At 32.6% G+C, this 19,266-nt stretch overlaps 1 protein-coding gene across 20 annotated transcripts in view; it reads left to right on the forward strand.

The window, feature by feature from the left end:
• RAP1GDS1 (Rap1 GTPase-GDP dissociation stimulator 1) overlaps positions 1–19,266 on the forward strand; it is a 164,653-nt gene that overhangs the window by 54,137 nt on the left and 91,250 nt on the right. For 16 of the 20 annotated variants that reach the window (XR_012023355.1, XR_012023360.1, XR_012023359.1 and 13 more), the window contains exons 3-4: positions 8,955–9,077; positions 12,805–12,930. Coding sequence is in view for 6 of the 20 variants with exons in the window: in XM_072810539.1 (XP_072666640.1) it covers positions 8,955–9,077; positions 12,805–12,930 (249 nt within the window). In the remaining 14 variants the exon portion in view is untranslated. Of the gene's footprint in view, positions 1–8,954; positions 9,140–12,804; positions 12,931–19,266 lie in introns of all 20 variants that reach the window. The other 4 variants (XR_012023367.1, XM_072810544.1, XR_012023368.1 and 1 more) reach the window with 2 other exon arrangements.

The raw sequence follows: 19,266 nt of genomic DNA on the forward strand, positions 1-19,266 counted from the left end.
GGTTTATTTTGAATAGAATTATCAGCATTTTACCAGTTGGTTCTTTGTTCTTATTCTTGATGTCTCTAAACACAAGTAAAATCATTATGGTCTCTCAAAATCTCTCATGACTTATTCTGTAACAACTACTATTTCAACTGACAATCTTGTATGTTATTTTTCTTGAAGTACTTTGGTTTGTTATTTCTTCCATTCATTTCTCAGGGTAGGACTTCTTTCTTCAGTCTCCCAAACACACACTTTTTAAAATATGGAATTTATTCTATATTTATTCAAAATATATTATAGCCTACTACTCTTGTGTTACAGCATATAACCTCGTCATTCCCCCCTAATAATTAAGAACCTCTACCAAAATTTATATAAGATTAGTGATTATTTATCATTTCAGCATTAAGTCATCTGTTCTGAAGTGTTCTTTAACCTTTGGGAAATTGACCAAATTTGTTCTTGGTTGATAATATCTTCTTTTTTGCTTCCCTATTTTCAAGCCTTAATTAATTAGTTAATTCATTCATTCAATTTTATTTTGAGTATAGTTGACACAGTGTTAGAATAATTTCTGGTTTACAGCTTAGGATTTGAGAGGTTTATACCTTATGCTGTGCTCACCCCAAGTGTAGGTACCGTCTGTCTTGTTACATGCTTTTATAGCATCATTGACTACATTTCTTTGCTCTTTAATTCTTGTGACTTACTCATTCTCTACCTGGAATCCTATATCTTGAGCCTCACTTGGCTTTTAAAAAATAGGCAACTAACTTTTAGTTCCTGTTCTCTAAGACTGCACTTAAAAGAAAATATTTAATTTCCTCCCACAACACTTTAAAAACTTTTGTTTTACTTAAGCCAATTTGATTTTACTTGGATTTGTTTTCTCTTTCTAAATAAAGCAATAGTAAATCACTACAGATCTTGATCAGTTCTTTGCTTCTTTTATGCCATGTCTCTACAATTCTTTTTTTTTTTTTTTTTTTTATCTTTACTATTACTTAAGATTCTCCTGGCCCCTGCCCTTTCTCCCTCCTTTTCTCGTAAACACTCCTCCTTTGGGGGAAGCTGTGAAATTTCGGAGAGGTGACCCTCATCTCAACCCCCAGGGTTACAGCGTCTATTCACTAAAATTGCAGGCCTAAACTGATCAATACATGGGATGGCCAATCCATCTGGCCAAGTTAATTAAATCAGATTGGTTCAGTTCATGTGAGCCATGGTACTTTTGGTCTTTATTTTGAAGTGGGGAGGAGAGGTGTAGGGAAAGAAGAGACTTCTGTGTTGCTTTCCTATAAGACATGGAACCAGTACAACCATTTTTCCTCCATGATACAAACTTACCTGATAATGTCAACAAACAGAAGAGGAGAAAGTTGAGGAGAGCTCAGAGAAATGGAGCAGGAGCAGGAAACTACTCATGAAGTTCACTATACTTTCAGATTTTATAATTATGTGAATTGTAAGCTAGTACATTCCTCTATTGTAATGTAATATTGGAATATACAATAGTATCTGTTACTTGCAATATGTCCTCATATATATAGGTTTAAAATAGATTTTCTGGCTGAATGAAGTAAGTCAGTCAGAGAAGGACAAACATTATATGTTCTCATTCATTTGGGGAATATAAATAATAGTGAAAGGGAATATAAGGGAAGGGAGAAGAAATGTGTGGGAAATACCAGAAAGGGAGACAGAACGTAAAGACTGCTAACTCTGGGAAACGAACTAGGGGTGGTAGAAGGGGAGGAGGGCGGGGGGGTGGGAGTGAATGGGTGACGGGCACTGGGGGTTATTCTGTATGTTGGTAAATTGAACACCAATAAAAAATAAATTAAAAATAAAATAAAATAAAATAGATTTTCTGTTTATAAAATAATGCCAGCATATGGTACAGAACTTAAAAATAAAGAAAATGCTTTTATTGTAATTTTTTTATTTTACAAAATTTCAATCATGACAGTTTCCTTTTTTAAAAACACTTTTGAGCATATATTCATGATGTTAAATATTTTAAGATATTTCTAATGAATTTAAAATGCTCTATTGGATAGATAGGCCACAATGGTAGTTATCTATTGTTGGACATTTCTTAATTACAACTCAATTTGATACTGTGAGCTGTTAAGCTCCATCTTCTTTGGCCCAGGTTATGGTAATGTCAATTTTTTAAAAAGATTTTATTTATTCATGAGAGACACAGAAAGAGAGAGGCAGAGACATAGGCAGAGGGAGAAGCAGGCTCCATGCAGGCAACCTAATGCAGGACTCGATCCTGGTACTCCAGGATCACGCCCTGAGCGGAAGGCAGATGCGCTTAACTGCTGAGCCACCCAGGCGTCCCAGTAATGTCAATTTTAAGTGACTCCTTACTTTTTTTTCCTTTTCTATGTACCTTTTTGTTGCTTGTTTTCCTGGAAAAGTAGAATAAATTTTATATCACGCTGACTTGTTCACATTAAGTATTATTTCGTTAAGTGCGTTTCTTGGATCAATCCTTTTTTTTATGATGCTCCAGTAAGAAATGATTGTTTATTTGAGAAACAGTGTATAATCCTATAGGCTTGTAGTAAACATTAATAAAATAAGGATTTTAAAGAATCCTACTGAATCCTACAATGTCAAATCTCTTTTGCTTTCTTTATATTTTCACCTAAGGTACTTGACAGCAGGGTGGAGATGGGTCTTTTACTGAAAATATTCCTTCACTGTGTTTTACTATAACCTCATTGTCTTAATTTGCAGTGAAGAAATCCACATTTGCTATCAGGACCGTATTTTGAGTACTTTAAACTTTTAAGTGAACAATTATGGTTATATACTCACTCTGCTTTTACTATAATCATTAAAACATTTCTTCCTGGTGTTTAGTTTCTCAGTAAATATCTTTCTTTTATTTTTTAACCACAGAACTCTTAATTTTTAGCAACTATTTTATGACCTAGTTAGTGGTAATTTTAAGGAAAGGAGTCAAACTAGTAGATCTCACTGATTATTCTTTCAGTGATTTCCAAACACATAGCTTCTCCCACTCCCACAGCTTTCATTATTCCTGGAATTGAAATGATTGCAAGACTATCAGAATCATTTATTGTAATTTTATAAAATGACTGTCACAACTTACTCTCTTAGTAAGACCTGTTTCTGATGGTGAGTCATTTTATAAATGGGTCTTTGTTCTGCCCTCTTTCTTTTCATGACTGCATACATTTTCTTTCCTGTATCTCATGTTCCTTTTATTTGCCTAAAATCCTTATTGGAGGAAAAAAAGCTTCTCACCAGTGAAAGAAATTCCATTTTTTCCCTACTCTCTACTTCGTATACTTCCATTTTCTTTTAGAAATAATAATTTCTTCTTTGTCAGGCCCTTACTTTAGTCTTCTTATACTCAGCATATTCTTCTTATATGTTTTAAATCTATTTTAAACCTGCTTCACTTTCTCTGTACTTAGTTCCCTTTCTTTCCTTCAGTCACTGCCTCAATTTATTTCAAAATACTATACATCCTTTTTCCACTCATTTGTATTACTTTAGTTCTTACTCCTGTAAATATGTCAGATAAAAATATGTCTCATCAAATAATTTGGTAAATCTAGTCAAAGTATTGTCATCACCACATATCTTTAAATAAATTGTGGTAGGAAGAACACTAGACTTGGAACCAGAGAAACTGGTTTCTTTTTCCTTTTCCAATGTAATCTTATCATGTGGCCTTACTTGTCATATGAAGAAAACTGTCATATAAAGAAAAACTATAATGCTGCCTCATATGACTTTTTTAAAAATGATGAGATTAAAAATAAATACAATGAGAATACATTTGAAATTACCTTGAAATTTAAAAAGAATACTCAATATGAATTTAAGGTAGTTGTTATATTGGTCAGATATCATTAGAAAGATTGGATGGCTTTTAATCCGCTGTCTCTAAGTGAAGACACAGAGTCTGAGCTGGAATTACCTAAAGTGTGTGTGTGTGTGTTGGGGGGGTGGCATTTCAGATGGGAAATGTGCAGTAAGGAGATATAAAATAAGATTAATTTGGATTATTACAAGTAATTAGTATGGCTAGAGTGTAGGATGTCAGTGAGGGAGCATCAGGAAACAGGTTGGGAAATATGATGGATGTGTTTGTTTCATTAAATGTTATGGTTGATGATTTGAAGATTGAAGATTGAAGTAGAGGAGTGACATGAAATTTACATTTCTAGAAGTTTATGTTGTTATTACTGTAGGTAACAGATGGGGGATGGGAGCTGAAGTTAGGGAGACTCTTGAGGAGGCTATTGGATTTAATTAAAGTCAGAACTGAGAACCTGAAGTAATGTGGATATAGAAAAGCAGATACAAAAGATGCTAGTGAGATGGAATCTATGGAACCTGCACTCTGATTAAATGTGGGTGGTAGAAAGGCATTTATTAAAAGTAACAAGTTTATAATCATTCTAGGGTTTCTGGCTTAGATGGGTTCCCCGCCATTCACTGAGATAGAGACTAGAATGAATTTAAGGGAAAAGGGATAAATTTGGTTTTTGGAGTATTAAATTTTACGTATCTATGGCATATCAAAGTGCAAATTCTTTGTTTTCAGTTGGATAAAAGAAGAGAGGATTTGGAACTTGTCTGTGTGGTAGTATACACACATATGATGAAATGATGCCCTGCATTTGGGTCAAATCACCTAGACACAGGGCCAGGTCTTTTTTTTAAACCATATTCTAAAAATCCACCCTTTGAGAAGTAATACATAGTTCCCTAGGAAAGGAGACACATGGCCCTTTGAGTCATGAGTCATATTCTTGGTCCTTGCAGTCAATGCGAAATCTGCGTCTTTTCTTCATAGTCTGTCATAAGGATCGCTTGGACATGTAATGTAAAGATACCAGCTCTTTAATTGTTCATATAACTTTAAGTAAAACTTCAAACACTTTTTATTACTCTAAAACAATACTATCTAATCTAAATACATTTTTAATCTAATAGCGTTACAGTAATAGCAGTCATTATTTTTGTTTTTCTAACTTAGAGTTTAAATTGGTTATCAGATGCTTTCCATTAATTTATTCTCGTGTAGTCTATCTGCTGACATCATAAATTCAGCTTGTCTTAGTAATGTACCTGAAAACCTCCTTTTAGTGTTTAATTGTAAAGCCAGTTATTTTAACTTATTTACTTAGCAGCTTTTTTGGGAACTTTAATCTTTCTAGAAGAAATTATTGGTTCCTTCTGGTTCCACTTATTCTCTCCTCCTGGGTTATTTATTGGCCTTGATAAGTTATATGAGTACTTCTTTTAACTTCTCCTATATGGCATTGTATGGCATTGACATTGTGGCCTGGCTTCTTGATTTACTCTTCTTTCAAGTTTCTCTGACCCAATTGCCCACTTTTCTCTGTTCTTTCTGTCACTGGCAGTTTCATAACTAAGTTGCCTCCTTGCCATCAAGGTTAGGTGGAGTGTGAACATAGGACTACAGGGACAGAATGAGTGCTTGCAGAACTGCAAGGCCACAGTGATGGATGGCTATGACTCCTGTAGTTGCTCCCACAGACACTACTGTTGAGTAGCAATTGTCCTTCATATATGGCTTCTTCAAAATTCAAGGACTGTCAGCTGCTTATAATTTGTAGGCATACTCAAGCATTTTTATGACTGCACCTAAATGTGAAGGAGGAGAAAGATACTGAATTGATTCCTACAGACCTTTAAAAGGAGTGTAGTTAAAATGTCAATAGTAGTCTGGCTAAAGATAATAAAAAGTCTCCCTGGGTTTTTTTTGTTTTGTTTCGTTTGTTTGTTTTTTGTTTTTAAGACTCCTGATCACAGTGTGCGATTTGTTTACAAGTAGCCAGTCATTTAGATTGCAAATACTAACCGCTGACTACTTCTTAAAGTTCTTTTAAAATTATTTCAAGAGTACTCAGAGATATCTGAGAATATCTTTTAGTTCACAGATAAATATACATTTTGAGATGCAGTAGAATGCCAGTGCAGGAAGTATGTATGAAATGAAGGCTGCAACTTTATAATTATTTATTGTACAGAGGCATTTTAGTGATATGCAGTATTTGGTTATGTTTTTATGCCAAGGAAAGAAGATAATTCCCAGCTGTTTAATTTGTATTTGAAACTTACACAGAAATCCACATGCTAGGAGGTTAATAGAATTACCATTAGATTTTTCTAAATTGTAAATCAGATTTATATGAAAAAATGAAAAAAATGGATAATGTTTTTCCCTTTTAATTTCTCTGACAGTAGCATTAAAAAAGTACCATTCCAAATTTTTATTTTAGTACAACTATTTTCCCAATTCCTTGGATTGTAACCTGTGGCAGTTCTCATAAGAATGTAAGGGGGTTTTGTTCTCTTTTTCCTCTGTTGCCCCTGGTAGTTGAGCTTTGATGTTAAGTCATTCTTTCAGTTATGGTTAAAATGAGACATGCATGGGTGATTTTCACTTAACTGCTCGCCTCCACACACACACACACACAAATGCCTCAGCGTCACATCTAATCGTGATTCATGCCTTATGCCAGACTCTTGCTGTCATCCTAGCATCAGCAGATGGTGGGACAGGACCCCTGGGGCAGTGTGCCCCAGCATTCTGGGGTTGAACATCTTCTGGTAGCAATGGTCAGAAAAGGAAGGGTTTTTATATGGCAATTGAGTTCAGTTATTTTTTGTTTCTTCCAGGAGTAGGGGGATCAATTAATGGAAATTTGGTGTCCAGTTTTCAGGTAGTACCTTAAAAACTTATTTTTTTAGCCAAGAAACAAAAGCAAATGTCACATTGCATTTTATAAATATGCTTGCCTAAAGGATATTCCTGTGTTTAAGTGCCACCATGGGTAGTTTATGTTTGTAATAATCTGAACTATAAGAAACATAGTAAAAAGCTACACACAGAAGGGGAGGTTTCCTCTATTCATGGGTAAGTAAGTTTTCTGTTCTTAAAAAGAAAAATACACACACACATACACACACACCAGTGGATGCCAGGTAACACACATGTTGATTTGTTAGTGTCAAAAAATCTGAAGTTGCTATTTATGCTCTGTGATTAGGATGATAGTAACTTTAGACAAGTTTACTTCATCTTTCTGGGCTCTGTTTCTTCAACTAATAAATAAGGCTGTTTTAAAGAATCTTGAAAATATCTTTTTTATTATACTACATAAATATAAGAAACTAAAATAGTATTAGCTATATGAAAATGTACTAGGCTTATGATAGTAGCAGGAAGTGCATGGGTGGAGTTTCAACATTGGATAATCTTGGTCGTTTGATCTGTAGTACTAATGTCACAGGTGAGCACCCACATATAACCAGTTGCAAATAACCTTTTTTAAAGGTAATAAATCAATGGAAGTATATTTTTCCATATAATTTTCTATTTCTTCAGTCACTTCATAGTTCTAGCTTCTCCTGATGATGTTAAAAGAATATTAAGGTTCTTTAGCTCAGAATCCTGCATAGTCAAGGGTGCATTGAACAGTGGTTTTTAATTTTTTTGACCAGACATATAATTAGAGATGCATTTTACATAGAGTAGTACATGGGCATACACATAGCTCAAACTAAAGTTGCTTTGTTTTACCTTACTATGGGCAAATTTTTTTCCTACTCTTTTATTGTAGCAGATGTTAATTCTGTTTCTCTCTTTAACAAATTACTGGTTCTTGTTCACCAAGCCAGAATTCCTATGGACTGGGACCCACAATTTGAAGAACACTATACTAAGTAATCAGCACTTACTATAAAGAGTCTAGGGGATAGACTCTCAAATTATTAAAAATGATTTTCCTAATTCTCTCTTGATCACATCAGCTCCCATTTACTTAACAAGCAGTCTGCAGAGTTCCCTCTTGTTTTTATGTATATCCAAAGGATGTAAAGGATACAAAGGACTGAATTTAAATTGGATTTAAGTTTAACTGAGCTTTATAACTCTATCTTTAAACACATGCCATTCCTCTTCATTGTTCAGAATCAAATAGTAATTTTAAATTTTATTTCTTTGAGTTTTTCTTTACTTCCATCATCATTCCAGTGTTTTATTGTCTTTTATTAGGTCATTCTTTTAATAGCAGGTACATGAGTGGCTTAATTTCATAGAAAGTATATTTGTATTTTAACAAGAGAAGAAAAGAAGTAGGGGACTTTTAAATTTCTATATCAACAAATAGAATTCTGAATACTATGGCCTCATTGCTGTTTACTATTTCTCTTCTTCATTAGTGGTCATTTGGATGAATTCTATGAAAAACACAGTAGTCATTAGAACTTTATAGTCTCCTCTGTATGATCCCATATAAAATGACATTAGGTGGGTTTTTTGTTCATTTAATTGCTATTAAAAATTGCTATCGCTGGATGCCTAGGTGGCTCAGTGGTTGAGTGTCTGCCTTCAGCTCAGGGTGTGATCCTGGGACCCTGGGATCATGTCCCTCATCAGGATACCTGAAGGGAGCCTGCCTCTCCCTCTGCCTATTTTTCTGCCCCTTTCTGTGTGTCTCTCATGGATAAATAAATAAAATCTTTTTAAAAATTGCTATAGCATGTAGGAAACCATAGAAATCATATATATAATGATATGCCATTAAGAATTCAGAAGGGAAGTAGAACAAAAGCATTCCTAGTCTGAATAGACCAAGCTGGAACTAACATTAAAACGTAAATATGGTGTGCATATGGCATATTCAGAAATGATTTCTTTATAATTTGACTTTAGATTGACAAAACATTGCATTATAAAGTGGTTTGTGCAAATAAAACCTCAAGATAAAAGCTGCTTGTTGAATTGATGATTATACGTATATTTATATAAATGTATATACTTGAATGTATAGTGAACTAATTTCTGTTATGGATAGTGCAAATTCTTGAAAACTTTATTGTAGATAAAGTTGTCAGTGTTGAAGATTTTCGCTAAAGTTCTTTGTGTGTGTCTCTTTCAGATATGGAAACGAGTGAAAAAATCCAAGGAAGTGGAATACTTCAGCTGTTTGCAAGTCTGTTGATTCCACAGTCTTCCTGCACAGCCAAAGTAGCTAACATCATAGCAGAAGTAGCCAAAAATGGTGAGGTTTTCCTCAAGAGCTTTTCTGCTGGGAACATCTTCAGTTTTACACCTCACTTGTCAGTATGTTTTATTAATTTATGTTTTAATTTTGTAGATTAGACATTGTCCATTTCTTTCTATTTCTTTTTCACTTTTTTCCCCATATAATTGTTGAAAATGACTATAGTTATAGTCATTCTGTTCATACATTTCCATTCCTTCGGAGTAGAATTAAAGGAAAGTGTTGCTAGTTCCTGCCACACCTGTGTCATGTATTACTTTGGTAAGAGGATTCTTGAGCTCACCATAGAGTCATTCATCTTCATTGTCACAGGAGAGCTCACCTTTTGCAGTGTATATGTTGATTTGTTTTATACCCAGGTAAACTTTCTCTCTCTCTCTCTCTCTCTCTCTCTCTCTCTTTTTGTCTGGCCTCTTCTACTAACATTGGTGCTTGACTGCAGCAATGCAGCTGGAATATATGTTCTGTTTTCTGCACCTACCTACGTGGGACATGTTTATTTCTTAAATCTCCATGTAAGAATACTATGGAAAAACAAAAATGTCAGCAAAGCTTAGATTATATAATAGCTAATCCATCTTATTAGAGATGGTTTCTATCCAGGGAGAGATTCTTTGGAAGAGTTGTATTTTAGCAGAAGTATTTGCACATGATTTTAATTTAGTTTGAGAAAGCCACTGACTTCTTAAAGTAGTTTTTAAGCAGAAGGAAAAGCCATACTTAATGTAATATCTTTAATGTGCTTCAATTTTCAAAGTTTGATACTAGTGTTAGGACTTTTAGTAATTTACATATTTTATACTTTAAAGAAGAAAAAGTTAAAAAAATTCTGGCTTCATTTGTGTAATCAGTATGGTAGATGGCATTGTAAAGTACCAGTATGTGGTGTTTTTGATCCAGTAAAACAACTTGCTCATGTGTGTTACCAAAAAAAATTGAAGTGAAATTTTTTTCATTTGTTTAGAGGTTCTCAAAATGTCTTTCAAATTCCAATGAAGTTCTGTATTGGTAAATTTTTTTTGGTCGCTAGATGAAAACTGGCCACCTATTGTTTGTATGTCATGTCTAAGCTACTGTAATTATAGTCACTATGCTGTGCTTTGGATTAAGTTGGTCATAACTGTTGAGATTCCTAGTGGTTTGGGAATATTTAGTGTACTTCAAGAAGATTTGAGCTGCTCTGAATAGACAGTGGTGATTACCTTGAGATGACAAAGAATTCCTGAACAGGTCTAGTTTGAGAATGGACCTCTAGATGGTGTTTATTAACCTAGACCAACAGCTATCTGAATCTTCTTAGATGCAGTATAACTTGAGTTTTAAGATCAGATGGTTCATTTTTAACTTCATGAGAATTACAATGTAGATTTCCAGAAATCAATTTTTTCTTTTTAAGCCTTTTCTCTTAAGAATGAGTCTATATACTAACTATAGCATAGATTCAGAAATTTCAAATAGTAAATTTTTGTGAAATGAATTGCCATTCCTCTCTGATCTTACTTAGTAATACCAGTCTTATAATACTTTGTCATAATTTCATGATAATTCTCCTGCTTTAATTTGCTGCCAGTTATACTCTAATAGATGACAGCTATGTTCTAAAGACATAATAGAATTTTTAGAATTTATACTTCTAATAAGAGGCTTGTTACAGGGATATCACTAACCTCTACTGATTAAAATAAATGGAATACATTTAAATAGTTATTTCTTGCTTAATCACCACATTGTTTTTGTAAGTGATTGGCTGAGAAAGTGAATTAGAATCTTCTTTTAAAAACATCTTCAGAAATGCAACATGACCCAACAAAGTGGTGTTAGAAGCTCAACCTCAGTCATTTTGTAAGAATTAGTTAGTTACTAGTATTATCTTTTTTAACAAAAGACAATCCTAAGTATAAATGAAAAATGTCTATTCATCAAACTACATATAAAATTCACTGGTTCTTATGTATTCATGTCCCATAGTTGTCATCATTTTTCTAAAGAAAAACATAAAAAGCTAAGAGTTAATAATTATAGGGAGGTTATTAGAGAAAATTCAAACTCTGAATATACATTACTATGTAGTCTGACATTAAGATAGACTCTAACAGTGGTTTTATTTGGCTTATAGAGTTAAAAAAAAATTGTGTGTGTTTTTTTAAAGATTTTATTTATTCATGAGAGACAGAGAGAGAGCGAGAGAGAGGCAGAGACACAGACAGAAGGAGTAGCAGGCTCCATGTAGGGAGCTCAACGTGGGACTGGATCCAGGGTCTCCAGGATCACACCCTGGGCTGCCCAAGTTAAAAAAAGTTCTAATAGATCTGGTTCCTGTAGGCAGCTGCAAATGGGGAAAGTGTGTATATGTAAGGGTTTTAATGTTTGATAAGTCAATACATAAAAAGTGGATTTTATAAAAGGAAAAGTTTATTTTATGGTTTTCATCACAGTGCTGTACTTCATGATGATGCTGAATGAGTATGTAATTCAAGTAAGTTTGGGAAGTAAAAGCAAAAAAGGGAATACTGGATTTAGAAAGAAATAGAAATATTCTATTAAGCATTTATTGTTTCATGATAATCAAAGAAAAAAAATACTCCAGTAGAAATTAGCTTTATGTTAATAAATTGGGGTTAATATTGAGATAAAGTATTGCCTAGTCCTTATACCTCAACACTGAAATCCACTCATTATACAAAAAACAAAATTAATTTTATCTTCTATTGACACACATAGAAGTATACAAATATTTAGTGGTTTCTGCCTCCTATTGCATATTGGCTTCCACTGACTTTGTTTTTTTTCACTCACTGTCATTTTGTACGCATCATATTTTCAGCCTTCCCCTGATAGTTCTTCCCTCACTCCCCAGGAACTTTTCAATTTCCTGGAGTTCAAATTACCAAGAGAGGATCTGATTTTTTTTCTTTTTTTTTTTTTTTAGTTCATTGCTATTGTCCTGTTTAGCAGATTTTTTGAAGTAGAACATCTGATAGACTGTTGGCCAGCCTGTATATTGTCTGTCCTCAAGTCACAGTCCAACCGGCTATGATTAGGTAACAGGCTCATGTAGTATAAACTAGGGGTGTGTGCAGTGGGAACTCCTTTGGACAAGGATGACTGTCACAACCATTCATTCTGTAGCCTCTGTAATACTTTATATGTTTATTTTAAACATATTCCTTATAAATTCTTGGTGTATTTTTGCATATATCCATCTAAAGTATGTAACTCATGTCTTTAAAACTAGCTAAAGAGGGCTGTACTCCTCAGCTAAAAAGTAAATTGGCTGAAAGGCAGAAGGTTTTAATGATTTTATTTATTTATTTATGACAGACACAGAGAGAGGGGGCAGAGACATAGACAGAGGGAGAAGCAGGATCCCTCCTGGGAGCCCCGTGCAGGACTCAATCCCAGGACCCAGGGATCACAACCCGAGCCGAAGGCAGATGCTTAACCACTGAGCCACCCAGGCATCCCAGACAGAAGGTTTTAGAAGGGAGTTTACTTTAGTTTTTGACAGAGACTGTCAACAAAGAAAAATATAACCTCACTCATTTTGTGTACTTACTACATTAAGTATTTTATAGAGTTATAATGGTACTTTAGAACAGAATGTTCTCTTTAAATGGTAAGCCATCTTAAACATTTTAATAGTAGGTATTTATTTTATTAAGGGACATGATTATGTAAATTGTGAATATTTAGATTGTTAATTACATATGTCTCTTATTTTCAGAATTTATGCGTATTCCATGTGTGGATGCTGGATTGATTTCACCATTGGTGCAGCTGCTAAATAGCAAAGACCAGGAAGTGCTACTTCAAACGGGCAGGGCTCTAGGAAACATATGTTACGATAGCCGTAAGTGTTGAAATATCAATGATACACTTAAAAACTTTTGTTTAAGAATTATGGTTTTGAGGCTAATTTCACTTTTAGTGTTAGCACTGTTGTTTCTAGGCTAAGACACTAACATAGGCCAATATTACTTAGCTCTGCTTCCTTAGCAGAACCATTGGAAATTTGGGCCATAGCATTCTTAACCAAGAAATTAAGGAAATTAATTCTTTTCCTCTGCTTTCACAAATAATACTTTCAGAGGAAAGTAAGTCAATTTCTAAGAAATCGGGGCTTTTAGTTTTAGAAAAAAATGTATTATCTTTTCAGTTAGGTTTTAGTGAAGTTCTGTCTCTGAATGAGAATGCTTATGAACATAGTTTTTTAAAGTGTCTAAGTCTGTCCAAATAAATTTTTAATTACTTGCAATTCAATAAAACCATTCATAAAACCCATCATCTTCTCAAAAGCTAGATTGGTCTACTGCATTTGCATTGACTCCATTTCTATTTGTCATAATGTCACACTGTCATCCTCACCACTTTCTATAATACACTGCTCTGCCAGGTAGAGAGAAAGCAAGAACTTGGGTATGAATATATTACAAAAATTTTACATTTTCTACTTCTCCTCTCCACATTTATATAAATAAAATACAGAAAAATCTTGAGTATATTCAGTGTAATTAGACTTACCCTGGATTTTCCTTAGATTTATATTTTCTAATCCAAAAACACATATTTTAACATTTACCTTTAAAGTCTCCTAGGAATTTAGTTCTATTTATATAACTAGGATAATTTTTACTGTTTATTTTCCCCATTGATTTCATACACAAAAGACATAGTCCTTTTATAATAGGCAGTGCTTCAAAAAATGATTTGTGCATTTAAGCCAGATAGAAAATAAGGTCATGAATATACTTATTTATAATATGAAAGAAAGAAGTAGAAAAAAAGACTGAAAAAAAAAGAGAAAAAGACTGAAAACTACAACTTTCAGTTATAATTTGTAGCATTAATGGTAAGGCTAGCCTCATTTATTCTCCTTTCCTTACTTTTTCTGGAACATTATATATTATGTCTGAGGATGTGGATGTCTTAATATGAATTTTAGTATATAGTTTCTAGTCCCTAATACTGATTATAAATTTATTTACTGTTCTTTCATTCCAATGCCTTTTATCCTAGGATATTAGCTTTATTTATAAAATTCTGGTACTTTATGTTTATAATTTTGCATTTTTATATTTAGGAAATTTTTTAAACATCATAGCTTATTATCATATTATATTAGCTTTCAAGGGTGAAATTATTTTAATCATAATTTTATATGATTAATTTTAACAATATATACTAAAAAAAAATCTCTGCAGAGTGATAAAGATTGATGGCCTGTATTTGGGGAGCATTGATCATTGCTATTTTTATTCTTATCCTTCTGTGTATATTACTAGAATTTAAGTCTACCACACATATTCTTTAATCCTTGTTCTGTTTAGTTATTCTTAAATTATGCATTGTTTAACCATAGGAAATACCTGTTTTGAGTACTTTTGTCCTGGCGTTTCCCTTAGTTTTGGCACAATAGAAGAAACACAGTGATCTCTTGTCTCATATTGCTGTGATTTTTATGGGCACAGAGTAATTTTATTTCTGGTGTACTCTGAGGACCTTGAAGTTAGGGTAATAAGTGTGTAGTAGTAAGATTATTTTGATGAAACTGAAGTCCATTATCATAGTGTTTATTGCATCTATTTGCTCCATTCTTATGAGCTATATAGCGTAAAGTCTGCGGTGTGCTTTAGGCTATGAAGGTAATTTTTTTTGTCTCATTTATTTATAAACATATATAACCACTTCATTTTCATTTAATTCAATTTAAATTATAGTTAAGTGGGAAATTAAGCATAGAAAACACAGGCTATTTTTTATTATTGTAAAACTTATTTAAGGAAAATGAAGTTAGTAGTCTTAAGAACCAATACATATAAGGAGTGATTTATTACCGTAAGTCATGTAGTAAAATGTGTTCATTGTGCCATGCTGTCTTGGGCATATAATTTCCATGAGGCTGTATGCTTTCTTATCCTTTTATTTGAAATTAAATCTCTGTGAACTTACTAGTGATTTTTTCAGACTAATTTTAAGAAAAGTACAGCACTTTTATTTGATTTATAAGAATGATACTTTATATCTGTAAATATGATGCTACGTGGTTGATTTGTGAATTTACTTGAAATGCATTTCTCATTTTATTTTATGACAATTGGGAGTTTGAATGAACCCAGAAATTATATTTCTCTTTTTAAAATTATTCAATAGCTTCTATTTTAATTAATTAACCTTCTTCCTTCTCAAGAATGTAATGGTTCATTTTTAAAAGGAAGATTGAAAACTACACATGACAGCTTTATAAATACAAGGAATCTTTTTCTTATAAATAACATATGTTTTAAATTCACATTTGTGTTTTGCCAAACTTACCTATTAGACTAATTACTTACATTTTATGGATGAACTCCAAATTGAGTTTTTTAATTCAGTATTATTCAGAATGATACTAAGCATACAATAGATAGGAAAACCAATGTATGCAAAAAGCATAAAAGGCATTCACTATTAGAAATAAAAATTTGAGAAATATATGTATATTTTATGGATTTGTATTTTAACCCTTAAAAAGCAAAGCAGTTGCTAGCATATTTCAGTTAAGACAGTTTATTTGAAAGGAGGAGAGCTCCAAGTGTAAAAGGAATTACACTTGCCATAAAATCTATGGAAGTCTTTTGAAAAAAGTAGGTCAGATTTCAGTTTTACCAGCTTTTACAGTACCCATTTTAGGAATTCTTCCCAATGGAAGGAAACTCTTACATAACATCAGGTAGCAGGCTGATACAACTGCTAAATGGGACAGAATGAGGCCTTGTTGCTTAGGAACTTTTTGAATTCTAGTCTCTCTCTTACATATAGAGATGAAAGAATCACTGAGTAAGCACCTTTTTCATTTAAAAAGCTTGGTCTTTTTTCTTTTCTTCCAAAGAGCCACCAAAGGTACTTCAGTTATGGATTTCTCTTTCGAAGTATCCAAACAGACTTCTGATATGAGCAACATTTTAAAAGCTCTTTTGCTTTGAACTTCGCCAAATAACCCTTTTTATAAGAAGTTTGACATCCTTTAAATCAAAGATCAGAGAAAAATTGTTTTCAGTTTAGAAAGGAATCAGCCTAGCTGTGATGGGATACATTGGGGAATGTAATTTTAAATAAAGGGAAATACTATTAAATTTCAGAATTGCATACCTTCACCCTGTTTCATTCTATGTTTCTCTCAAAGGTGAGATTAAAAAGAATGAGTTCTTTTTTTCCTCCTTATCTGCCCATCTCTGTAGTATTCCCTTCTTTCAGTGATTAGTTTTGTTTATATAGCTGTGTACATTTTAAATTGCTGATGTAGTTAAATGGTCTTTGGTATTAAAGAGTTTCATGTTAAATTCCGATGCTGTATTTATAAATTGTAAGAATAAGTTGATGATTGGAGACTGAGTTCTCTGTTTGCAGATGTTACTACTTGAGTTCAGGAAATAATTGATATTAGATATATTTGTTCAAAGTTATTTAGTAGGGACTAGAAGAAAATAATTAGACAAAATTAAATATTTGTGCCCTTTTATATTGCCAGAAAAGATTAATACACAATACAAATTAATACCTATTAAAATTAAACAAAATGCCTCTTTATAGAAATAAAGTTAGTGCTTATTATGTAATTAGTACTATTACTGGAAAGATACACACTTAGCGAACTTACATAATATGCCATCTTACATGATATAAAGAAAATTGGATTCATACTCACTGATGAATAAATAAATATTCAAAATGAGGTGATAATCAAGCTTGCCAAAGCCAGTATTTATGAAGTGAAATATTGTTTATTTTATTGATTGTAAGTGTAACTGGAAAAGATACCAAATATATGCACAGATCTATATATATATATTAGTGATTATAATATACTACCCTATTTTATGTAAAAAAATGATTCATTGTTCTAGTTGCAAATGCTAAAATATACTTAGCAATAATATGTAATATTTTGTAATATAGGTAGGCTAGATAAGTGTGTATTAATATAATGCAGACATGCCTTGAAATTGCCTAAGTAAGCAAAGTATATTTGCAGCAGTTATATTTAACAGGCAGCTGTTTATATCTGGCATTTAAAATAACTGTTTATTTCAATGGTATTAATTAGGTTAGTATTTAATTATGTTATTAAAGGGTTTTGCAGGTTCATATATTTACCCCACTTTTTTCAGTATTCAGTTTTAGGGTAAAATAGAATTACCAACCAATAAGTTTAAAAATCAGATTCTTCAACTTTTAACAGTTAATCCTTGTATATAAATGGGTTTATTGTCAAAGTATACCACATATATAAGAGTAAAAAACTATATGCTACTGTTACTGTTAGAGATAGTAATTATGGCTATTACCAGATTAAAACACTTCATTAGGGGATCCCAGTGTGGCTCACCGGATTGGCGCCTGCCTTTGGCCCAGGGCGCGATCCTGGGGTCCCGGGATCGACTCCCATGTTGGGCTCCTGGCATGGAGCCTGCTTCTCCCTCTGCCTGTGTCTCTGCCTCTCTCTCTCTCTCTCTCTCTCTCTCTCTATCATAAATAAATAATAAATAAATCTTTTTAAAAACTTCATTATAAAGATATCCTGAATATACAGTTATAAATAGATGTTGTTTTGTAATAATATTATAAGCTCTAAAAAAATTTCATGCCATTAAAGACATCTCTACTAATATGCACAAAGGAACACAACTTGTTGACAAAGTACACACTAAATATGTGAATTATATTCAGAATTTAAAAAATAATAATAGTAGTAATCGGAGCCATTTTTAGAGATTAAGCAAATAGTGCATTGCTTATAAGAGGAATATAGTTTATTTTAAAGTTAATTTAATTATAAAAAAATGAGATTTTGCTATGCCCCCCTGGAAGGCAAATACTGCCGATTGATGGGATTTCCAGTTCTACCATTTACTAAGTTGTCATTTAACTTTGTTGAATTTTAGTTTTCTCATTGGTAAAGTGGATTCATTGTGTGGATTAAATCAGGTTTATATATAGGTGTATTATATGAACTATGAACTACTATACAAAGGAAATATGTAGGATTTATATATGATTATTTGTCTTCATTTGAGCTCTATAACAAAATACCATACACTGGGTGGCTTAACCAACCAACATTTGTTTTTCATAGTTCTGGAAACGGAGAAATCCAACCAAGATCAAGGTGCCAGTAGATTTAGTATCCAGTGAGGACACTCTTCCTGGTTTGCACACAGCTTTCTTCTCATTATATCCTCACATGGTAGAGAAGGAAGAAAGAGAAGAAGCAAATTCTCCTGTCTCATATAAAGGCACAAATCCCATTATGATGGTTCTACCTCTATGACCTAGTTACTTCCTACTATCATCAATCACATCAGGGGTTAGGGTATAAACAAATGAATTTTGGAGGGACACAAACATTCAGTCCATACATTATTTCTAAAAGTGTGCTGTGATATGGTACATATACTAGTAGTATACACAAGATATTTAAAATAAGGATTTAAAGACCAGAAGCCTTATAAAGACAGGCAAAGTTAAATCTACTAAGAATCAAGGATAATATATTTACTGTAACGGGCACTAATTTAATTTTAGCTTCTTGGCAGCCAGGGTGAAAAAACTTGTTATTCAAGCATTACTTGTTATGATAAGTAATTTTTATGTTAAGAATAAATACTCTCTTCAATCAAACAAAAACTGTTGAGATATATACTAAAAGAGATTTATCATTAGGATATCATTAGTTCCCTAGATGATTGTGTACATATCCCTCTTAAAATATGCAAAGGATACTGGCTGATATTAGTGACAGCATCTTCAACAATGCCTGTATAAAAATAGCCCAAATATTTTCCATATGATTGTTTCTTGTACCAAATCTTCAACACAATCCAAGAAATAATACTGAGCACTTTAAGTTTTAATTGGGCAATGTAGCCCAAATGTATTGTTTTTTAGTAAACTTCAAGCATACAATTTAAAAATTTGAAGAAGCTTTGACTTGAATGTATTTTCTAGTTAATTTTAAACCAAAATACGGTTCTACTTTGTATTCATCTGCTCAATTTCTGTTATATAATAATATATACAAGTTTTATTTTCTAAGATAAAAAAATACGCTTATCTTTTATTTCGAAGCCTCTAATCAATTTTATAAAAATATGATTTGCATGAAAGTGAATATTTTAAAATACCATCTATTGATGGTGGTTACAGGAAT

Source organism: Canis lupus, chromosome 33 (genome assembly GCF_048164855.1).
Source record: "Canis lupus baileyi chromosome 33, mCanLup2.hap1, whole genome shotgun sequence".
In the NCBI taxonomy this organism is placed as follows: domain Eukaryota; kingdom Metazoa; phylum Chordata; class Mammalia; order Carnivora; family Canidae; genus Canis; species Canis lupus.